The following is a 20,081-nucleotide window of genomic DNA, read 5'->3' as shown; positions in this document are numbered from 1 at the left end:
AACATCCTGGACTGTACTGGAGTTAAATTCCCCTTACCTATAGTCATGTTAATACATTCTGGCTCGATTCCTGTGAGGAACTTTCTTCTGAGATTGATCCCCTCAAAATCTACGTAAACCCGCCGAGGTACTTCAAACCCTTTCCCAGACACCACCTGAAAAATATGAGCAAGAGATAAAGTCAGAACCAGTGAAATGCAAGTGTTTTCCCCTGTGTGAGGTGAATGAGGACCTGTAATTAAACTTGAAATTAAAAACAAGCCGAGAGAAAAAAAAAACTGTGTCCACACCTTTGTGCTGACAAGGTCCCGGTGCTTGTAGCAGTACACCTTCCTGTCCTGCTGGAACACACAGTTCTGAACACGAGCACACATGAAGTGGAAATTACTCTGGCAGGTGGCGAGACAGCAGCCCACGGTTGCTCCCGACTGCCCACAGCGATCACAGCGCTGGAGAAAACAAAGCGGTAATGAAGAGGATTAAACACACACCACAAGCACAATTATAATCAGTGCAATCTGCAGTCACAGATTAATGAACGCATCTCCTAACATGTTCATTTAATTCATTTATTTTTCGTAAAAGTAACTTAAATGCAGCCTTACCAGGTGGCGCCCTCGTGAGACAGCACTGTGTACTTGCAGAAGAGCGCTGTTTTCCTCATAAACCTCTGCAGACCACAGGCAGCAGTTAACATGAGCCCACTCGTTCTGTCCCATGTAGAGCAGCCGTCCTTGTTCCTATTGGGATTCAGTTTTTAAAAATCGTAAGTGTCAGTTAATAAACATCTCTAACGGGCAGTTTTATGCAGTGTCTGCACCTACAGTAAATGCAACAGCTAGACTATTACCTTCAATATGCACATCACATTAAACCCATTTACACAACACTGAGTCAAACACTTGAAACACAATAGTCTAAAACTCAAACACAACCCATCGACCTGCTCCACAATGTGAAAAAGTTATGCAAATGTTATGCAAGACAAGGTCAGTCAGGACAACATATCTATTGTATTTGCTTCATCTCATGAGGGAAAGGTTAACACAGCTGGTTTAAGTGTTTGAAAATAACAGACTGTCACAGTTTAAGCCTGTCTGAGTTAATATAACAAGATAGGATTAAATGAGAGAATTTATTTAAGATGTAGCACTGCTCTGGAAATTTTTTGGAACTTCTGCTGCTGCTGTCTTGACCAGGACACTCTTGCAAATCAGATTTTTAATCTCAACGAGCCTTTAATTAATTAATTAACCACCACGCAAAACAAAATGAGATTAAAAATGTGTCCAGTTAGAGCAGTTTGAGCAAACAGGTTTTTGAGGAGTTAAATTGAAGACCATTGCACATCCATTTCATGCTGCGCTGTTTGGTTTTAATGTTGAAATCAGACTTTCTTTGCACATTTGCTTGATCCTGAACATAAACTTCGAGATGACGTTTCATAATAAAAATCTGCCCTGTCCACACTAATGCAAATATTTTCCCAAACAGATTTTTCTTCACATTGGGGCTCGTCCACATATAAATGGCATTTTAGGTCACAATAACAATTTTTTCCCCCAAGTGTCAATTTTTATGAATTCTAGTTTTTGTGCATCTGCTTGAACAACAAAAACGGGAAGATTGAAACGATGGAATTACACCCCATTTTGTTCATGTCTTTTATTGCTTCGTGTAACGCAGCCGCACCTGAAACATCAAATCCATATGCATAAATCTGCATGTGACCTGCAGATTTTAGACTTTTAAAAGACCCCCAGAAACCATGGTACATTAAATGCTAAACTTTATGAAAAACAAAACAAAGCTTGTTGCTTTAAGACCGTGTGAACTGTGTATGATTGTTATATAAACCTACACTGGGAGGAGAATCTCCATATTGTTGACAGAGAGCACACTGTCTCACATCTTCAGTCATGTTGGATTCCTTATCAGCCATTACACCTGTGGAGGAATTTAACAGATTTATTTTAATCTTGAGAAAGTCATTCAGATGCATTGACGATATAAAACCTGTACAGATGTGTGATAGTTGCCTCTGACAGGCAGAGCAGACAAAGATCACATTCTTGTAAACTCCATACAGAACAGGCTTCAGTAGTTTTCATACCACGTGAATGCAGAGGAAGGCTGTGCGATGCACCAGACTGGTGTGTGTTCACTGGAGATAAACAGTCGGGCTTCCCTGCCTGTGGGCCCCTGGACTCCCTCGGCTGGTATATCCTTTCCAGCCACTGTGCATAGCTGTGCTCTTTAGATGGAGGGAGGACAGCCTCTGGGAGCATACCACTAGAGAATGAAGGATGACAACCGTTGAAATGAGCAGAAAGCCAAAACACCACTGACATCACTGAGAGTAGACGATTTAAACCATCAGGATAATTCATATTCAAGAGGCTATAGGTAGAATTTGTACTTTAATGATAATTTTAAGCAATCATTTAATATATTAGTGCGTTTATAATAAAGATCTCTGAAGTTATGACAAAGACACCAATATATTGAATTGTAGAGATATGACATGAATGTATTTCCATTGACGGGCTGGGGAATTTATGTGACCACTAGCGGGAGTAGTGAGTCACTCTGTTGGTTTAGTTTCTTTCAGACATAAACATAATACAAAACATAGGGAAAAGAACAAGACATGACAAAAAAATAAATAAAATTTGAATAATTGAAAATGGAAAAACTGTTGTGCCTGAAAGGGAGTAGGAAGAAGCCACTGCTTATTCAGTCCTACCCCCGATTCCAGTCCTCAGACTGTTAGTGCCTAATCACATTATACAACATCAGATTATGATTATCCATAAACGCACCCCTACAAACCTGTACACCCATACGCATAAAGTCACATACACATATACACCAAACTATCTCTACATCTGTACACCCATGTATATACCCACACACACACCATATAACAACCTAACAATCCAAGTAGTGATCACACCCTTCCTTGAGCCAGATATTGTGACAAAACCATTTCATTGTACGTTATTTTGAATTTTTGAAAATTTGGACACCACCTGAGGTCTACCCCCAACCCATTCCAAAGTTTTAACCCCACACACCGATACACAAACTTTTCCTGGTTGTCCTTACTGCTTGGACTTTGAAATTCCCGCATCCCCTCAGGTTATAGCCCCCCTCTCTACAGGCAAATAGTTTTTTGGATGTTGGCTGGAAGTTGATTTTTATTGGCTTTATATAGATATTGGTCTCCCATGGTGAGGAAAACCAACACCACAAGGCGTTTGACCAAAGCATTAGAAAGTGACCAAATGGGATGAGAACCGCTAAGAACCAACTTTTAGACTTTAAAAGGTGAGATTTAATGTAAATATATTAAATATTTAATGTTCCTTGCAGAAATATTCAATATTAGTGCAGATCCTAAGGGGCAATGACACATTAAATTACTTTGTATGCATCATTACAAACCTGCTGAAAGCCCTCTAGACCTCCTTCTCAGGATTTGTCCAAAGCTGTGTAATATCTGGACTGAAATATTCAAATAGATTTCTGAAATATACGACTGTGTTTAATCCTGACCCAGAGATAGTGCCATTTGGGTGTTCTCAGTTCATACTAAACCACAGCCTCTCTGTGCAGAACACCATCACATCTGCAACTGTAATCACTAAGAGACTGCTTTTCAGACTCTGGAAATTGGAAACTGCCCCTCACTTCACAGGGTGGCTAATGGAACTCACTAGTGTATTACACAGATGGAGAAAAATCTAATACAGCATGATGGATAACCTTTTGCTTACTCACTTACTTTGATGGAAAACCTGACTAAAAATATTGCTTAAAGGGAACTTAGTTTATTTTGTGGACACAGATTCCATGTGGGCCTCAATCAACACAACTTGTGTTAAAAAGGTACGTGTTGCTTATTTTTCTTGTTTAGAATTAAAACCAAGTCTGTTCAGGGTTAAATGTACCTGGGAAACTCCTCAGAAAATGAGTTCCACTTCTTTAGATAGCGTCCAGGAAACCAAGTAAATACCCGCTCCATCAACTGTTAGAAAAACAAATGAACATAAGTTAATATTAAAAGCATATTTCTTAATACGTGGTACATACAAATCATTATTCTACTCTGTTCACAGCTGTATTTGTTTAGTGACTCAACTACAGCATTCCTCTGGAAGTCGGTGAAAAATGGCCCTAAATATAAATTAACACCTCAGGAGTAAAAGGGGGAGGGAAGCTCACTTTGACATAATGCTCTTTGGCCTGACTGGTCAGTCTCTGCTCCTCAGGGAGAAGCTCCTCCCCCTTCAGCCACTTCCTCATCACAGACACAACATCCGCATGGAAAGATTTCTGAGTGGGTGAGAAGAAAAACAGGTCAAACATGAGCATCGGAAAGAAGGGATTTCTTTGGTATTTTTCTTTCTGTGCTTTCGTGCATCAACAACTATACAAACAGGTCAAATTCTCAAGATACTTTGACACTTGACGAAATATAAAGAAGGATATACTCACTATAGAGGTGTAACCCGCTGCTTTAAACTTCTTCTCCACGGCTTGCAGGTCACAGACTCGTTCCTTCACAAATTCTGTACCGTTTGTTCTCTGGCACTGAAATACAAACACCATCCCATTCAAGTTCGACAACAAATGGAAAGCTAAAGAAATAATGTACCTACATAAATGCACAATGTTCAGGAGTTTGAGTAATTTAGCAGTGCACCGTTTTTGAAGCAGAACTCTTCAAATAATGTGCCACACGACTGTGCGTAACTCTTACCGCTTTACAGATGATGAGGTGCAGGGTGGTGCTGGAGGACAGGAGGTCGGTGAGCACCTCCTGCAGCCCGGCCGTCACCTTGCTCTGCATCTCCTCCTTCAAACTGCTGTATTCTATTTGGTTGTGGTTGCAGGGTGAACAGGTAAAAACGACGTCGGGGAGGTTTGAGAACATCGTGAACTGCTCCTCTATAACAACAACAAACAACAAATGCATATGAGTTTTTCTACTTCCAAAGAAAATAGAAAGAAATATACAGTGTTTACTCTGTGCTTTATTATTCTAAGTATGTAGAGTATGGTATAAAAGTCCTATTCCACCTTTATCTTGTTTTGTTGTTTTTTCAGGGTTTGAAATAAGCATACATGTTTTTCCTCATTCTCGTTTCTTCAGACACAAAAAAAACAAAACAAAAAAAAACAGGAAATATGTACATGACCTAAACCACTGAAAAAAACAACTGAACTGAAGTGTTATAAAGGTTAAAGTCACTATTTAATGTGACTTTTGACAAGAAGCAACACAATTGGAAAGATCTGACGTGTTGAATGAAACCTGGTATCAAATATCAGAAAATTAACGCAATAAATCTCATTTGTTTGAACAAAAAGGGTTAAAGACATGTTAAAGTCACACTAAATACGACCACTTTGGCTTTTAAAAGCTGTTTTTACCCTGAAACTTTTGTTTTTCCTGCTGTACATACATAAGAAACCAACAAACATGTGAGACTAGAACTTTGACACTGTACTGTACATGACTAAATTGTCAGAACGATACAATTATTCATGGCAATTCGGGCCCAAACAGGAGAAACACTCTGACCAGCCAATTTTACACAATTCAAATGGACAAACTTTAACACAAAACTTCCAAAACAAAAAAGTATGTACCTGTCATCTGTACCTCTACGACTAAGGCTGTGTTTATCTTATATCATTTCTGCAGTTTGATGCTAAATTCTGTGGACGCTTAAACTGCAGCCGTTTGTGATTATGACAGTGCTTTACAAATGTGCAAATGTGTGCCGTGCATACAGTTGATTGGATTTGCATTTTAGACATTTTGTTTCTGCCAGATTTGGATACATGCTTTTTTTATAATGTCCAAGACGGTTATTCAGAAGTTTGTAAATAGACAGACAAACAACAATCTAATAAGAGCAAGTACCGTTTATTTACTGAAAATATAATGTTGAAATGTAATAAGACAGTCCCTCCAGGATTTCGCGGGCTTTTTTTTGTGATTGCTGCGGCCTAAAATGCCTGATTTTGCAGCAGCTTTTCCAAACAATTGCGATGAAAGTTGCGATGATTTGAGGCTTCTTTTATTAAAGTCATTGGAACATTGGCATTTGCAAATTACCTAGAACAGTCTTTTTTTGTGTTTTTTAGCCTTAAAAGCACCAGGAAGCAATGATTTTAAACAAAACAGGCTCCTTTTTTTTTTTCCTTCATTCATTTATGTGTTTCTGAGCAGAAGAAAAATAAACATTTTTTGTGTACAAGGAAATAATATCAGAGCCAATACATAATAAATAAAGGTGATCAAGACAAAATATCACTTGCCATGTACCTGGTAATAACCAAAATAAATTCAATATGTACTGCTCAAAAAGGAGTGGGAAGAAGAAAACTTATTAAATCCCACCCATCCTTCACATTTATACAACATAACACATGACTTTTGCTTCCTTAATGATATAGTAGTATATTTAGGGTTAGGGTTAGATACATTACATGGTTAGATGGGTTACATGCACACACAGAGACACACATGCACACAGGCCAGCCAAACTTGGGTTTGCTTTTCTAACACATTAGAGTAAACATTAATATTAACACCAAGTTTAACGACTATTTTTGTTTGTGAGCTTGTTTTTTTAACTCCACACACAGACTTGCGCTCGCACTCCCACACGCACGCACACACGCACACACACACGCACACACACACACACACACACAATACACAAAAAGGAAAGCTGTGCCTACAAGTTATTTATTCTTCGCTATATTGCCTTATAGAGTATATCCGTGCTAACTTTGACCTTTTCAGCTCCTGCTATTGTTCTGGATGCAACAGCCTCTGTCATTGGACTTGTCTGTCTGTCCCTTCCAGTTTCAGCTGTTCTCTTTGCATGTTTTGCGGTTTGAAAAGTGTCTGTGGAGCGGGCCACTTTCGTTTGTGTTCCACCACAGAACAGTTGACCTCCACTTTTGGTAACACATCTGGAAACTGACTTGCACGAACTTTGGCAGTGATATTTGTTGGTAAATGTGGGCGTTATGTGTCGCCATGTCTTTCTCTTCTCAAATGTCAACAAGGAAGTGAACGTGATGATGTACATGTCGCGTGGAGGGGGGTGGGCGAAAGGGGGCTAAGGTGATTTGGTCAAATTTGCGGAAAATTCGCGGGTGACTGGACGAAATTGCAGCTGCCGCGCAGAATTCGCGGTGATTGGTTGAATTTGCGTTAATAGTTGTGATTGCAACATCGCGAATTCCCGGAGGGACTGATAAGAAATACTCCTTTTCTTGAATTTACAGGACAATTATTTCATATATTGTTAACTAGATATAAATAACCATTCACAGGACATGAGACACTGTTCTTAGTGCTCAACCTGATGAATTCAAATTTTAAGCATTTCTTTCATTGCTTGTTACTCACCTGAAAGTCCTTCACATTTGGAATGAACCCAGCGGCTACACTTTGAACACTGAATCATCTGTGTGTGTTGGCTGCTGTCATCGTAGCATTTGTGGCAGATGGTGCAGAAGTTGCCTGAATACAAATGAAGTGGAAGTCAGATCATCCAGCATCTCTCATGGCACACATTTTAATTTCACGCAAGTTAAATTAAGCTTAATTTAAATCAGTGAAACCTCGCAAGATGATAACTCATGACTCATATTTACAGTGCATTTATAGTGGAAAATGTGCCTTGACGGTATTAAATAATCATGAAATTCAATGTCTGAAGTAACTGACCTTTATCGTAGTGGGCGGTGCAGTCCGGACAGAGGTCCTGCTCATGGTTCCAGGCCAAATCCCAGGTCTTTCCTCGAGTAACACCACAGCTTTTACAGCGAATGCACGTCATGCAAACCTATACACAACAACGTTCAAAAACAGCACAATATAACCTAATGGACAGTTTCATCCAATAAGTATAATCCCGACCCCTTCAAACACAATCTACTATAAATGATCTTCCACTGCATAGACATTCATGTCAAGTTTAGTATCTCATTACCCAGGGTATGCTGCAGTTCATAGGCTTTGGGTACGTTGGTCCCAGGCAGGAGGGGTGGTATGAGGTTTGGCATCTCCTGCACTGCAGCACAGGCTGACGAACACAAAACAATGAGGATATTAACTAATAAAATATTAACTAGGGAGGGTTTACCTACCACCTCTACAATAATTTTCCTTATGGTAACATAATACAGAATAGCCATTTCTGTTGCTAGGTAGTCGCTAAATCCGAAAAAATAAAAAAATGTCAATAAGTTCCTATTAGCACTCATTCTGGTGAAATAGCTATAATGTTAATATTAGCTTAATAAAGAGTATATAACACCATCAGTAGAGGTAGGTGTGTGTGTGTGTGTGTGTGTGTGTGTGACAGTGGATCAAGAATTTTTCTAAACTTTAGTGTTGGAAATCTTTAACATAATGCAAGGGCACAAGTTGAGAAAATATACTTCTTTAGTTTAAAACAGAAATGATATATACTGGGAGTTTAAGTGAGGCAAAGCATATTTTAATAAATAAGGGTGTTAATTTTTATGATCTGAATAAGGCTCAAAAATCCTGATATGAGGAATTAAAGCCCAAATTTATTTTACAAAAATTGACATTTTCTTGTGTGTTTTTATATCCTCGAGACCCAGCACGGCATTTTGTCCTCTGTAGTGGACAAGAGTTTCAGAGTTTTACTTAAAAAAAAAAGAAAAAAGAAAAAGAAAAACAGGCACTGTTGCATTACGCCGTTTCCAATCAAGAAAATTTAATATGAAAAAAAGCCTAAACTTTCACTTTCCCAGGTCTCAGGAGGATATGACAGATGCATTTGTATACACACAAACCATTTTTGCTTACCTTTGTGGTTTTGCTTTTCCGACCACATACGTGACAAAACTTGCAGCGTCTGCAGCACCAGTTCTCCTTGTTTCTCCTGCTGGGGCGCTCTCAGGCGAGAGGCAGAAGCTGTGGAAAGGCTCACAGCAGATCTGGCAGTAAGCATCTAGTGGAAATGGGATGAGGTAAGCGACAAGTTACTAACAAAAAAAAAAATAGTTATGCATAAGAAAACGACACGACAACATACCGATGTGGCTTTACAGCTCTAATTTGTGAACTAAATACTTCTCGGAGTGGTGCCTTAATGGCACATTGTGTTACATCACTCGGGTTTGGGTATGAGCTGCTTACCTCATGTGGCCTTTACTGGCACAGAGCAGACAGACTGGTTGTGGTGTCGTGGGAACAGATGTTAAGGACGCTGAGGACCACCCATCAGCCAGACTTTCTGCACAGCCACAGTCCTCCTGTTAGACACCAGGAGGAGTCAAGAGGACACCACATCAATAACACTTACACACATGCAAAAGGGAACATTTTAAAGCTGTTGATTTTCATAGTTTTTACACGGAAGCACACGTCAATCTCTGCCTATTTACTCTACATTTCTATACCTCACAATTCTAACAGCATGCGGTTCATTTAATTTCTGTACAAAGAACATAAAAGTAATGGATATATACAGTATGTGGTCATCATTATGAAATAAACTCAGAAGGGATTCGACTACCGGAGGGGCTTCTAATTCTCTCCAGGACCGGCTTACTGTTTATTATCTTGCTTATTGCATGGATAGTACAATCAATACCTTTACCTGAAATGTTGATATGAATTTTACTTGATTGATTTTAAAGTTATTTTATTGCTTCTGCTAAATAAAATACAGTTGGGACTGTGCAGAGCATATCAGCAGTCTGTTATTCATGGCCCTGGTCTGCTATACAGAAATAACAGACTGCCAAATACACCATTGACCAAAGAGAATAGTAGTGTAATAAAGACTCACTGTCTACAGAGCTTGGGGTTTCCTTTGGTTTAGAATGTGAAGCTGTTAATGGAAAGCCACTGAGGAAAAGCTCAGCTGAGTTAATGCCACATACACTCTGCCTAAAAATGGCACCAAATGTAAGTGGAAAAGCCCACCTTGAAATCCACACGGATCTTGTGCTTGTTCTGCAGCAGGGCCTTTTGGGGAAATCCATTAGTTAACCCCGACAGGGTGTTCAGTGATCCACACTCTGCAGAATTCTGGGGACGAAGGACATAGTGTGGGTCAGTTCCTGGCCTGTTTGTCAGAACTGTCTTGATTACAGAAGCGTCCTCCTCCTCTTCAGGTTGATCCTCTGGTTTGGCCTCCTGCTCCGCTTGTGCTCCCTCTTGTAATTTTGAGTCCAGATCATCAGGCTGAGTGTGCATATGTACGTCACTGTGCACACATTTTTCAACATTGCAGTTTTCAGTCAACACATCCAAGTCCTGAACCTCAGATTGTTGCTGTCCCTGAAAACATGTCTGCGTTGAAATTTGTGTCAGAGTCTGAGGCACAAGCACAGGTGGGTGTTGTGTGGATTGCAGATGAGGCTCAGGTGAAGATGACACACTTGTGTGCAAATGTGAGCCTGACTGCACCACAGACTGAGGCAAACGGTGCAAACGTAACTGCAAGGATTTCTTTGTTACGGGATGTGGTGACAGTGGAAAAGCAGGATGTGGGACAGGCAAGGGCGGCTCTGGAGGCGATAGCGTTATGGGATGTGGTGAATGTGAAAGAGCAGGCTGTATTACAGGCCGGGAAAATTTAGGATGCGACCGTGCAGTACACTGATCCAGACACTGAGGCAACTGCTGCACTGACACAGCAGACTGCAGGACAAAATCAGGCAGACGGTGTAAGTGTATCTGTAGCTGCCTCTGCAGCTTCGGCAAGGGGCTCCTGGGTGGGCTGGTTTCTGGTAAACTGTCTCTGGCCTCCATCTCTCCCGTTTTCTCCTGTTCCTGTGGAGGAGGGGACTGCCTAAGCCAACCAGCACGACAGGTACCAAAGTTACACTAACACTATTCACATGCAGAGGCGGCGACCGGCAGCAGCCACAGTGACAGAAAAGGGGAGAGAGATAAATATAGACTGATTTGTTAGCCAGAGGTGCAGAAGTAAGAAGTGTGAGTAAAGGAGGATTTAGCAAATGCAGTCGAGCACAGATGGGTAGTTTTGTCTAGATGCCACCACCAAGCAAAAATCATCTACAAACCTGTGAACATATTTTAGCAGAAAGTAACAGCATGTACTTACTCTTACTGTTCAGCAAAGTGGCTTTTATTTGGATCAAACCTGTCACAAATTTCTCAGAAATTCTGTTTGATGCCACATGCAATCATCAGTGCAGCGGACTTGCCATTTAGATTTTGGAAATATAAGTGATCAGATGCGCATGGCTAATACAAGCTCGCACATCTTCACGGGCGTCACAATGATGGTCGAGGCTTATCAGTGTACTGCTTCCTCATTTATCATATGGCTACAACAGTCAAGTAAATCTAAACAGATAAAAATCAGAAAACAGACAATTCAACAACTGCATCTTCACAATATCCTATCAGTATCACAGTCAAAAACTTTCCACACCTTTATCATAGACATGTTGCTTATTGTACAGAAGCAGTTTCTAAACTGTGGGTCTGTAATAAATGCATTTAAAATAACTGTCTGTTCCGCACCATAATAACTACTGTTGCTCACTCTCAACCCTCATCAAGTAACCACTGAACCTCTACGCCTGAACATGAACAAACGTGCAGCCATTAAAACAGAAAGCCATGCAGATCAAACCAAGAAAAGCTACTTCTTCCTTTATTTATAGCGCGATTATGCAAAAGGTGTGACTGATTCTTTGTACTTGTTGCCTCTGTTTTTTTCTCAAAAAACTATGAGGTTTTCTTTGGTTGCAGGGGTGTTTTGAAAGGAGGGGGAGGAAGAAAAAGACACCAAAGCAGACTCAATTGTACCGACTGCATGTCAAGATGAATAAATTCCGCAATCTTCACCCATAGCCCTTTTCGTTTCAGTGTTACTCACTAGTTTTTCTGAAACAGCACCACCAGTGTGCAACCAACAAAAAAAACAGATGGAGATCAGTTCAGTGACCAGTAACAGTGTCTGCACAGATCAATTAAACACAATGGAAAATGGGAGATAATTCAAGCAGATTTTAAAATGAGGAAATGAGCAAAAATACAGGCATAAGACAATTTTTATCAAGACATCAAGCTTTGAACTGCGGACGAGCAGACTGAGTTATGAAGTAAAGTGAAAGGTAAATGCCAAGCAAATGAAGACAGCGCAGCCTCTAAGAATGCAACAACCTTAGCTGGAGGTAGGACACAAACATGACAACTTTTCAATATGAATTCAATGAAGATTAACAGAAAAAAAGGCTTAGATTCATAAATTAGGCTTTTACCATTAGCGTTAATAGGGGTTTATAATTGTTAAAGGATTTTTTTTCGCCCCAAAATTAATCAGAATCATTCATTAGATCAGTTACTTGCATTATTATTATTTTATGCGTTTAACGCTTACCAATACTAATGTGGGCAAACTGTCTTCAGGATAAAATAGCTTTTTTTCAATTCTGAGCGAATTATAAATGTACGGAATAAAACACAAAACAGAATAAAATGTTATGATGGAAGATGCCATGAACTTGATGAAATAGTCTTAAATCATCCATAAATATTAGTGTTACAAAGTTAAGTACATGCAAGGTGTTATTTAGATGTGATTTTGATGCTATAGACAAGAAAGTTGACAGACAGATGTGAAGGAAATGAAAAATCAGAAAAGGTGAAACTAATGAAGAATTATTACAATGACTCATTCCAAAACAGTGAATTAAGTAAATTTAAACATATGAATTAGTGGTGAGACATAGGCTTGGGTAAAGTAATAGTTGGAAATGCTGATAATTTTTTTAAATTACAGTTTTATGCCATGTACTTTGACAGACAACTGGATGGAGATATACCCCTGTTCTCAGTGTTTCGAATGCATCTAGATCCTAAACTCACCGTAATAACAAAACATTTCCAAAAATACTACATTACCCAGGCCTAATTGGGTGGTTAAATGAAAGCAAGCATGAAAATGTATGTGTCATTTACCTTATATAACCTGGGTCTGCTTCCATTGCCTTTGGTGAACAGACGACGAGGCTTCGCCAGTTCTGTTGCAGTGTTGTCTGACACCAGGTCATCTGGAGGAGCGGGGTCTAAAAAAGAAAGAAAGAAAAAAAGACTAAGACTCATGTCTAAAACTCACTCAGGAGGACTTATTTTTCACCCATTACTGACCATACTCACCCACTATACTTACAAAATACTCTAATATTCTGACATATCATCAGACTGGGCTACTTTAATGAGATATGCGCAACATTATGAAGGAAAACAACTTGAAACCATGAATGAAATTTACAGAAAAGTTTTGCTCTATATAATTCAAATGTAATACATTACAGAGAGATTAGATGATAAACCTGTCATGTAAATCAACCATTTCCAATTAAAGAATACCATGGGCTGTAACATTTAATCACAATTCTGATTAACACAAGAGACTAAGATTAATAAGTGTTTTCATTATAGACCGACCGATATGGGATTTTTGGGGCAGATGCTGATACTGATATTGGAGGCTAAAAAAAAAAAGCCAATATCCGATATAGCGGATAAATGAGATAAGAACATTAATATACACATACTCTTATATTAGGTAATGGTGGACATGTGAATTAACAGTTGCATCTTTGTTTATCTCACAAAGATAATTTACACAACTGACACTCTTTACTATTCCTCTAAAACTCTGGGCAGCAGACACACAGGGGCAGTGAGCAACAGAATCTCCGCACAGCAAAAAAGTTAATACATCGGTTATATATTGACCGATGTTGATTCATCGGTGATATGTTATAATCAGCCTGATTACAATTTTAATTATAATAATTATAATGTAATTTAATTATAAATTCAATAATTTTCATATGTATTTTTTACTTCATAAACACACCAATTCTATATGAACGTTGGTGAATGGGAGGGCAAATTAAAAAAACATCCACATACATATGAAAATGTGTAATTATTAAGCCTGTATTTGATAGGAAACCTATTTTACTATATTATACAACAGTAGCCACTTCTGCTTTTAGTCTCCCAAAAACGTTTGTTTCTTCTGAATGACTTGATATAAGATACGAACTGGATCAATAACCAATCAGATAAAGGAAAAAACAACACATAACTGAAATCCCATTGCTCTGACAACTTTTTAAAATTTATATATGTAATAATAAATACTTTATGATAACATTAATCTTCCAGCCTACCACCTGTACCTTCTACACTTTGGGAATCACTGATAAGTCATAATTAACTAACAAAGCAATTAACAAAGCTTGAAATCTGTAAAGAAATAAATACATTGTGCAGACAGATTTGCATCAACATAAACCAAAACCGGCCTCAGTTACCTTGGTTCCTGGGGACAGCTGTACTTGGCTTGGTTGTAGATTTTTCACTCTTAATCTCATCTTCCTCTTCCTCTGATTCAGACTTGAGCAGGCTGCTGTACGAGCGCGGCGTGATGTTACGCAGGGAGTGTTTTCTGTCTCCAGACACTGTCACTGACGATCCCTCGCCAACTCCCCAATTGGAGTCATCGGCGTTTGACATGGACGCTGACAACCGCCTCGCCTTTACTAAGAGGAAGGAGCCCCGTGATTAATTTTGTATACAAATCAAACATTTACAGAGCTCTTAACACGAAGAATAAATGATGAAATTATGGTGAACATGAATAAGAAATGTTCACTACATAATTTAAACCAGATGTTTCATCAGAGACATACATTTCAACGGCCTGATGATGCGCTCGATCTTCGCCTTTTCAATCCGATCACACTTCTTGTATCTGGTGGAAGAAGAAAATGAAGAGAACAGATGTCTTAATGTGTAAAATCAATTGAAAGTTATTAAGTCATATTTATACTGTTTGACTATTTCTCTTTAAAAAAATACTTGAGTCTAACCACAAACAGTTCACCACCTGACCAAACATTGTAGAATTCAATTCAGTGCTCTAGAATTGTCATGTCACAGAGTATATGAAGATTGATAGATGTCGACCGACTGTGGGTTTAATGCAGATTTAAAAGTGTCAGTCTTGAGCAAGAAAACACTGGGTCAACTAACAGCCACTGGCAACAACTGGAGTAGAGCTGAAACGATTAATCGACTCAAAGTGATCAAAAAAAAAAAAAAAAAAAAAAAAAAAAATCATTCAACCACAATTCTCCTGAACCAAAGCTTTGTTTCCTTCATTTCTCTGCTGTTAAACACTGGTTCCACTGTTGTGTTTCACACGGACGCTTATTGTGATGCACAAAGAAGGAAAAACTGCAATAGAATATCTCCCTTCGATCAATTCGAGACGATGAATCGAATTGTGAATTTTTGCATTCGCTTCAAGCACCTAATCGAATAATCGGTTGCAGCTTTAAATTGGAGCCAAGACTGACCAGATCAATAGTTTGTAAATCAACTAATGTATGAGGATAAACCCAGACCTGGTTAATCGGTCCTTCCCTTTAGCGTATGTCTGTTGCTTTTTCACCTATACCTCGTCTGTCTCTGGAACCACAGTTCACCAAAACTCACATGCAACACTGTCGCTTGGTGTTGGGCCCTCCAAACTTGGGCTTATCCAGGCAGTTGACACATTTAGCACAGTCCTCTTCTATCAAACAGCCTTTGCACCTTCCACAGCGCCGGGACCGGACCCCTCCAGGTAAATACTGACTCAGTATCTTCCTCTTTCTAAACCTGTGGCCCTTCCTCCTTCCTCTCATCTTCCGCTGGATGCTTTCCTGAGGAACAGCCCACTGAGTCCTATCCTGATCAGAGAGGTCATCGTCATCATCTGCGACATCTGCAAGCGAAAGACAGAGCAGTTGGGAAAACGGCTAAAATGGACATTTCAAACATTATTAAATGCATGTGATGTGGGGGGAGGGGCAACATCTGTAGATGCCAGAACTCACTATTCAGTCAGGTGCTCATACACTTTCTGGAACAAGCAAGTCTGCATTTTACAGATATGTCAGATATCTTATGTCGGGTTCAGACTAAATGATATGAGTCCAAATGAGCAAATGTACCATATTGGAGCTGGTCAGAATGAAAACAGTAACAGATGCGTCAATCAGTGCTTTTACATTAGATTGTAACAAAAAAAAAAAAAAAAAAAAAAAAAAAAGGACAACAAACCAATGATTTGTGTTTGTGCTTTCACAAAAGGCTCTGCTTTCCTCCTGGTTAATGTTACACACATTACAGAGGAACTCAGCAATTTAACCATTTTCATCTTCAAAGTTTTTGTCAGCAGCATTTTTTCACTGAGGAAAACAAGACATTAACCTAAGAACTATTTTTTTGATATGGATGTAAAAGTCTTGAAATACAACAGCATTCTACTTCATATTTTTACGTTTTTGGACTAAATATTATGACACTTTAGTTAACTACAAAAATTTCAACAAATAAAAATCCCTAGACTGAAACTAAATGGCGTTTTAGTGAAATGACAAAAATATGATTTGAGGCCAAATCAAAATTTTCACCGCTCTGCATAACTGTAAATATAGATAAACAAGTAACAGAGCACTCTGCCATATTGTTTGCTTCAAGTTCTCTTTGAAGGATGGACAATCCACCCCAAAGATAGGCTTCTTCTGTAGACTCTTCCACACACAGGACTGCCGTGTCATAAACAAAGACGTTAAATGGTGAATGCAGCTTTCTACCTTTATGGAACTCAAAGTGCTTTAAATTGCATCACATTCACTCACACTCACAGACACTACAGCTCAGCATCTTGCTCAAGTATGTTTTGATATATGGACAGGAGTCAAACTACCAACCTTCCTCTGTGGATGACCCGCCCCACCAACTGAGCCACAGCCACCCCATCATTAGTTCAGAATTATGTTTCCAGTTGGGCATTTTTGTCATCATTACCAGATAACAACATGTGAGACAAGAGACAAAACATGTGGGCAGAGAATTAAGGACATGCAAGACAACAAGTGATAACTGGTCAGAGAGTTTTTCATGTCTCTCTGCAACAACACAGTGAAAATTTGTGACCATGATCACCTGATCTGACACAGTGACTGTTAAAACAGATAAAAAATATCATGTAGTCTGAACCCGGGATATTAGTAATAGCTGCTCTAAGTTTTGTGTATGTTGAAGTCATTCTGGGATAGAGTTGGGTAACATCAGAAATCTGTGACAAATCTAAAGCTGATGGAAATTCCCTTATCTAATGTCTTTACATTTGAAAAATGCTAGCGGTTGAAGCTGAAACTTAATGACTCTGACAGGCTCCCAAGTCCCCCAGTTGCAGTGTTTTAATGCCAGCTGGCTCAAAGCGACTGGCTGGTTTATACTTCAGAAATTACTCAGAGCTGGTGGGTGACGTGTTATCATTTAAAGAATAGTTCATCTGGAGAAAACCTGATCAGGGCTCATTCTCCTCAACAGCGCTAGTGTGTTCATCAGGGCAGTGAGTCTATTTGTCAAACAGCGCTTCCTCACCTCATACTGAGTGACGCTCACTTGACAGTGTTGGGTAAAGCTTTCCAACAGCGGTGGCTAATCTGTGTGTGACAAAAGATATTTTTTTTGCTGGCAAATATTTTAGTTACAACTACATTGAGCTAAAACAGATGTTTTTGTGCTCAGCAGCTGTAGAACTGATTGCCAAAGCTAACAAAATAATTACCAAAATATTTGTTTGTTTGTTTTTTTACTTTTGGATGTATTTTAAGAACTGCAGAGGCACTATGCATTTTTGGGAACATAATTTAGCTGGGGATGTTTGAAATAAAATACAATAGCAAGGCGACTTTCCAAAAACAGGAATATATAAGGCCAATGGACAATGTTAATGAAATAAAGTAATTAACCTACCTGAGAGCAGTCGATCAAGTGGATCTATTTTTTTCCCTTCAGAGAATTTGTCAGTCGTGTGAATAACTTGATCAGATGCAACAATCCATTTTGTTATCGTATCGTGTATTAACTGTTAATAGGTGACATGACAAATCTGACAATACACTGTTTTGTCTGTGCATATCTAATCTTGTTCAGTCCAGAGCTAGAGAAACTCAGCTACATATTAGCAACAGCTGATGCTGCAGACCTTCAAAGATGTTGTGAGAAAGTGCAGCCAATGAATGTCTGTATGACTTTGTTAACCTGCAGATATATGGATTGATTCATTCCTCTATGGCTCGGAACTCCACTTTGTTTTGTGTTGTTTGCCAGTTTCTCACCACATCATGACCCCAAAGTTAAAAACTCAAAAAACACATGAAGGATATCAGTTCCTTAATTCATTTCCTTCATGTACCCACAAACCCTGACCGTGTTTTTCCTGAATTAACTCAGATGCTTTGTTGGAGACACATGGTCATAACACGAAAATAACTTTACAGGCCATGTATAGATATGAAGAAAATAAGCCAATTATAAATTCAACTAAAATTAAACCTCAGTTAAAAATCACTGCTTTGTCCAAACTGCTGATAAAAACACATGCAGACAGACTGTACCTTCTGCTGCGGGAGAAAAGGTGATGCCCTCTCTCTCGTGAAGTGGTAGAGCGCTCAGTCTGGGAATATCGTCTGGCACCATGGCACGAGGCTGCCCCAACGCCACTGCCGCCGCTCGGCAGACATGTTTGATCCTCGGACCACCCAGCGGCTGCTCCTACAAATGCAGAAAATGACCGTCAAGCTTGGAAACAAAGTATGGGTATTGTTTTCACTCTGGTATATCTGTGTGTGTGACCAGCAAAACACACAAAAACATGCATCAATCTATATGAAACTTGATTGTATATTGACTGAGGGGATATCTTGAAGCGGCTCAATTTTGGTATATCTATTTTAAGCATTGATAAACCAGTGTGCGATAACACAGATTTTCTATATTATAAGAGAGTGGTATTTTTCTCTGGCACAGGTTTATAAATTCTGTTATCATAAAGTCACAATATGAATGAAAATAGAGTGTGCACATAACTTGACAATGCATAATGACCTAAAAAGAAAACACTGTAAATCTGGAGGATGAACATTTACTCATAAATGACCTCAGTAATTCATCATCTTTCTTTATTGACTACTCATTTCAAGAAAGTGCAGCACAAGTAAAAACTGGACTTGCTCAAATGTAATCTATTTCCTGTTTAGTAGGTTTACAGTAAATGCTGGTATTTGCTGCCTTCCTCCACCACACCATGTTTTTTTTTCCTTCATGCTGGTATTTTCCTTATACATAGAGCTAAACATTTCTTTAACAGGCAGTGTGGCTATAAGCAGTACACAACCACAAGCGGCCTGGCAGTTACACACATGCAGACGCTACTAATAAATAATTGATTGCAGCACTAGCCCAGAGGTGGTTATAAAAATGGGTCGGACAGATGCTGTGTGTTTAAATAAAAAGACAATTTGCATCAACACAGATAAAAACAAAAAGATCTACCTGTGGGCTAACTTCTTTGGGTGATACGCCAGGTCTTCTTCTCCGCCTTCTCCCACTCACTGCCACTCGTGATTCTCTGAAGCCCAACTATAGGTCCAAACAAAAAGCGAAAGGGCAAAAAGACATGACAAATGTTGCACTTTTTACATCTTAAAAATTAAAGATCATTTGTCACAAAGCAAAAACTCGAAACAAAACATTTGGCTACATTGTTTTTAGATCAATATGTTCTTCCTATTGTGTGAGGAAGCTTTTTTTAATTACAACAGTGTTACCTGTGAGTGTGACAGCTTGAGCTGCTTCTGCTGATCAATCTTAATAAGCTGGACTTTGGCCTTCTTTAGCAGGTGGAGCATCCTCTTATTAGCTCCACTGAGGCCAATTCGATGGCTGGGCCCACTGACTTCCAGTGCCTCTCTAGAGTCCACAGCAACAACTTCTCCTTCATCTGGACAACACAAGCAGTCAGTATTAGCAAGATATTTGGAGACCATTTCTATACTCTGAGTTTTAAGAGAAGAGAGAGAAGAGAAGAATCATGCTGAACTCTGTAATTCCATCAAGATTAAAAATGTCAAAATATTAGAGATGCACCAGTCTACTTAATTAGGTCAAT

General features: G+C 39.1%; 1 protein-coding gene across 1 annotated transcript in view; it reads right to left on the bottom strand.

The window, feature by feature from the left end:
• The window catches only part of kmt2ba (lysine (K)-specific methyltransferase 2Ba), a 36,935-nt gene that overhangs the window by 11,852 nt on the left and 5,002 nt on the right, over positions 1-20,081 (bottom strand). Inside the window, 23 exon segments of the mRNA XM_030147017.1 lie at positions 38-155; positions 291-449; positions 606-740; positions 1,862-1,947; positions 2,114-2,292; positions 3,954-4,030; positions 4,228-4,338; positions 4,501-4,596; positions 4,766-4,953; positions 7,439-7,552; positions 7,760-7,877; positions 8,025-8,117; positions 8,873-8,964; positions 8,967-9,046; positions 9,206-9,321; positions 9,998-10,849; positions 13,013-13,119; positions 14,383-14,610; positions 14,761-14,822; positions 15,569-15,839; positions 18,529-18,685; positions 19,466-19,552; positions 19,741-19,913. Of these exon segments, the coding sequence (XP_030002877.1) occupies positions 38-155; positions 291-449; positions 606-740; positions 1,862-1,947; positions 2,114-2,292; positions 3,954-4,030; positions 4,228-4,338; positions 4,501-4,596; positions 4,766-4,953; positions 7,439-7,552; positions 7,760-7,877; positions 8,025-8,117; positions 8,873-8,964; positions 8,967-9,046; positions 9,206-9,321; positions 9,998-10,849; positions 13,013-13,119; positions 14,383-14,610; positions 14,761-14,822; positions 15,569-15,839; positions 18,529-18,685; positions 19,466-19,552; positions 19,741-19,913 (3,699 nt within the window).

Source organism: Sphaeramia orbicularis, chromosome 11, assembly GCF_902148855.1.
Source record: "Sphaeramia orbicularis chromosome 11, fSphaOr1.1, whole genome shotgun sequence".
Taxonomy (NCBI): Eukaryota; Metazoa; Chordata; class Actinopteri; order Kurtiformes; family Apogonidae; genus Sphaeramia; species Sphaeramia orbicularis.
The sequence above is the reverse complement of the archived record's forward strand: the minus strand, read 5'-3'. Positions and strand labels throughout refer to the sequence as shown.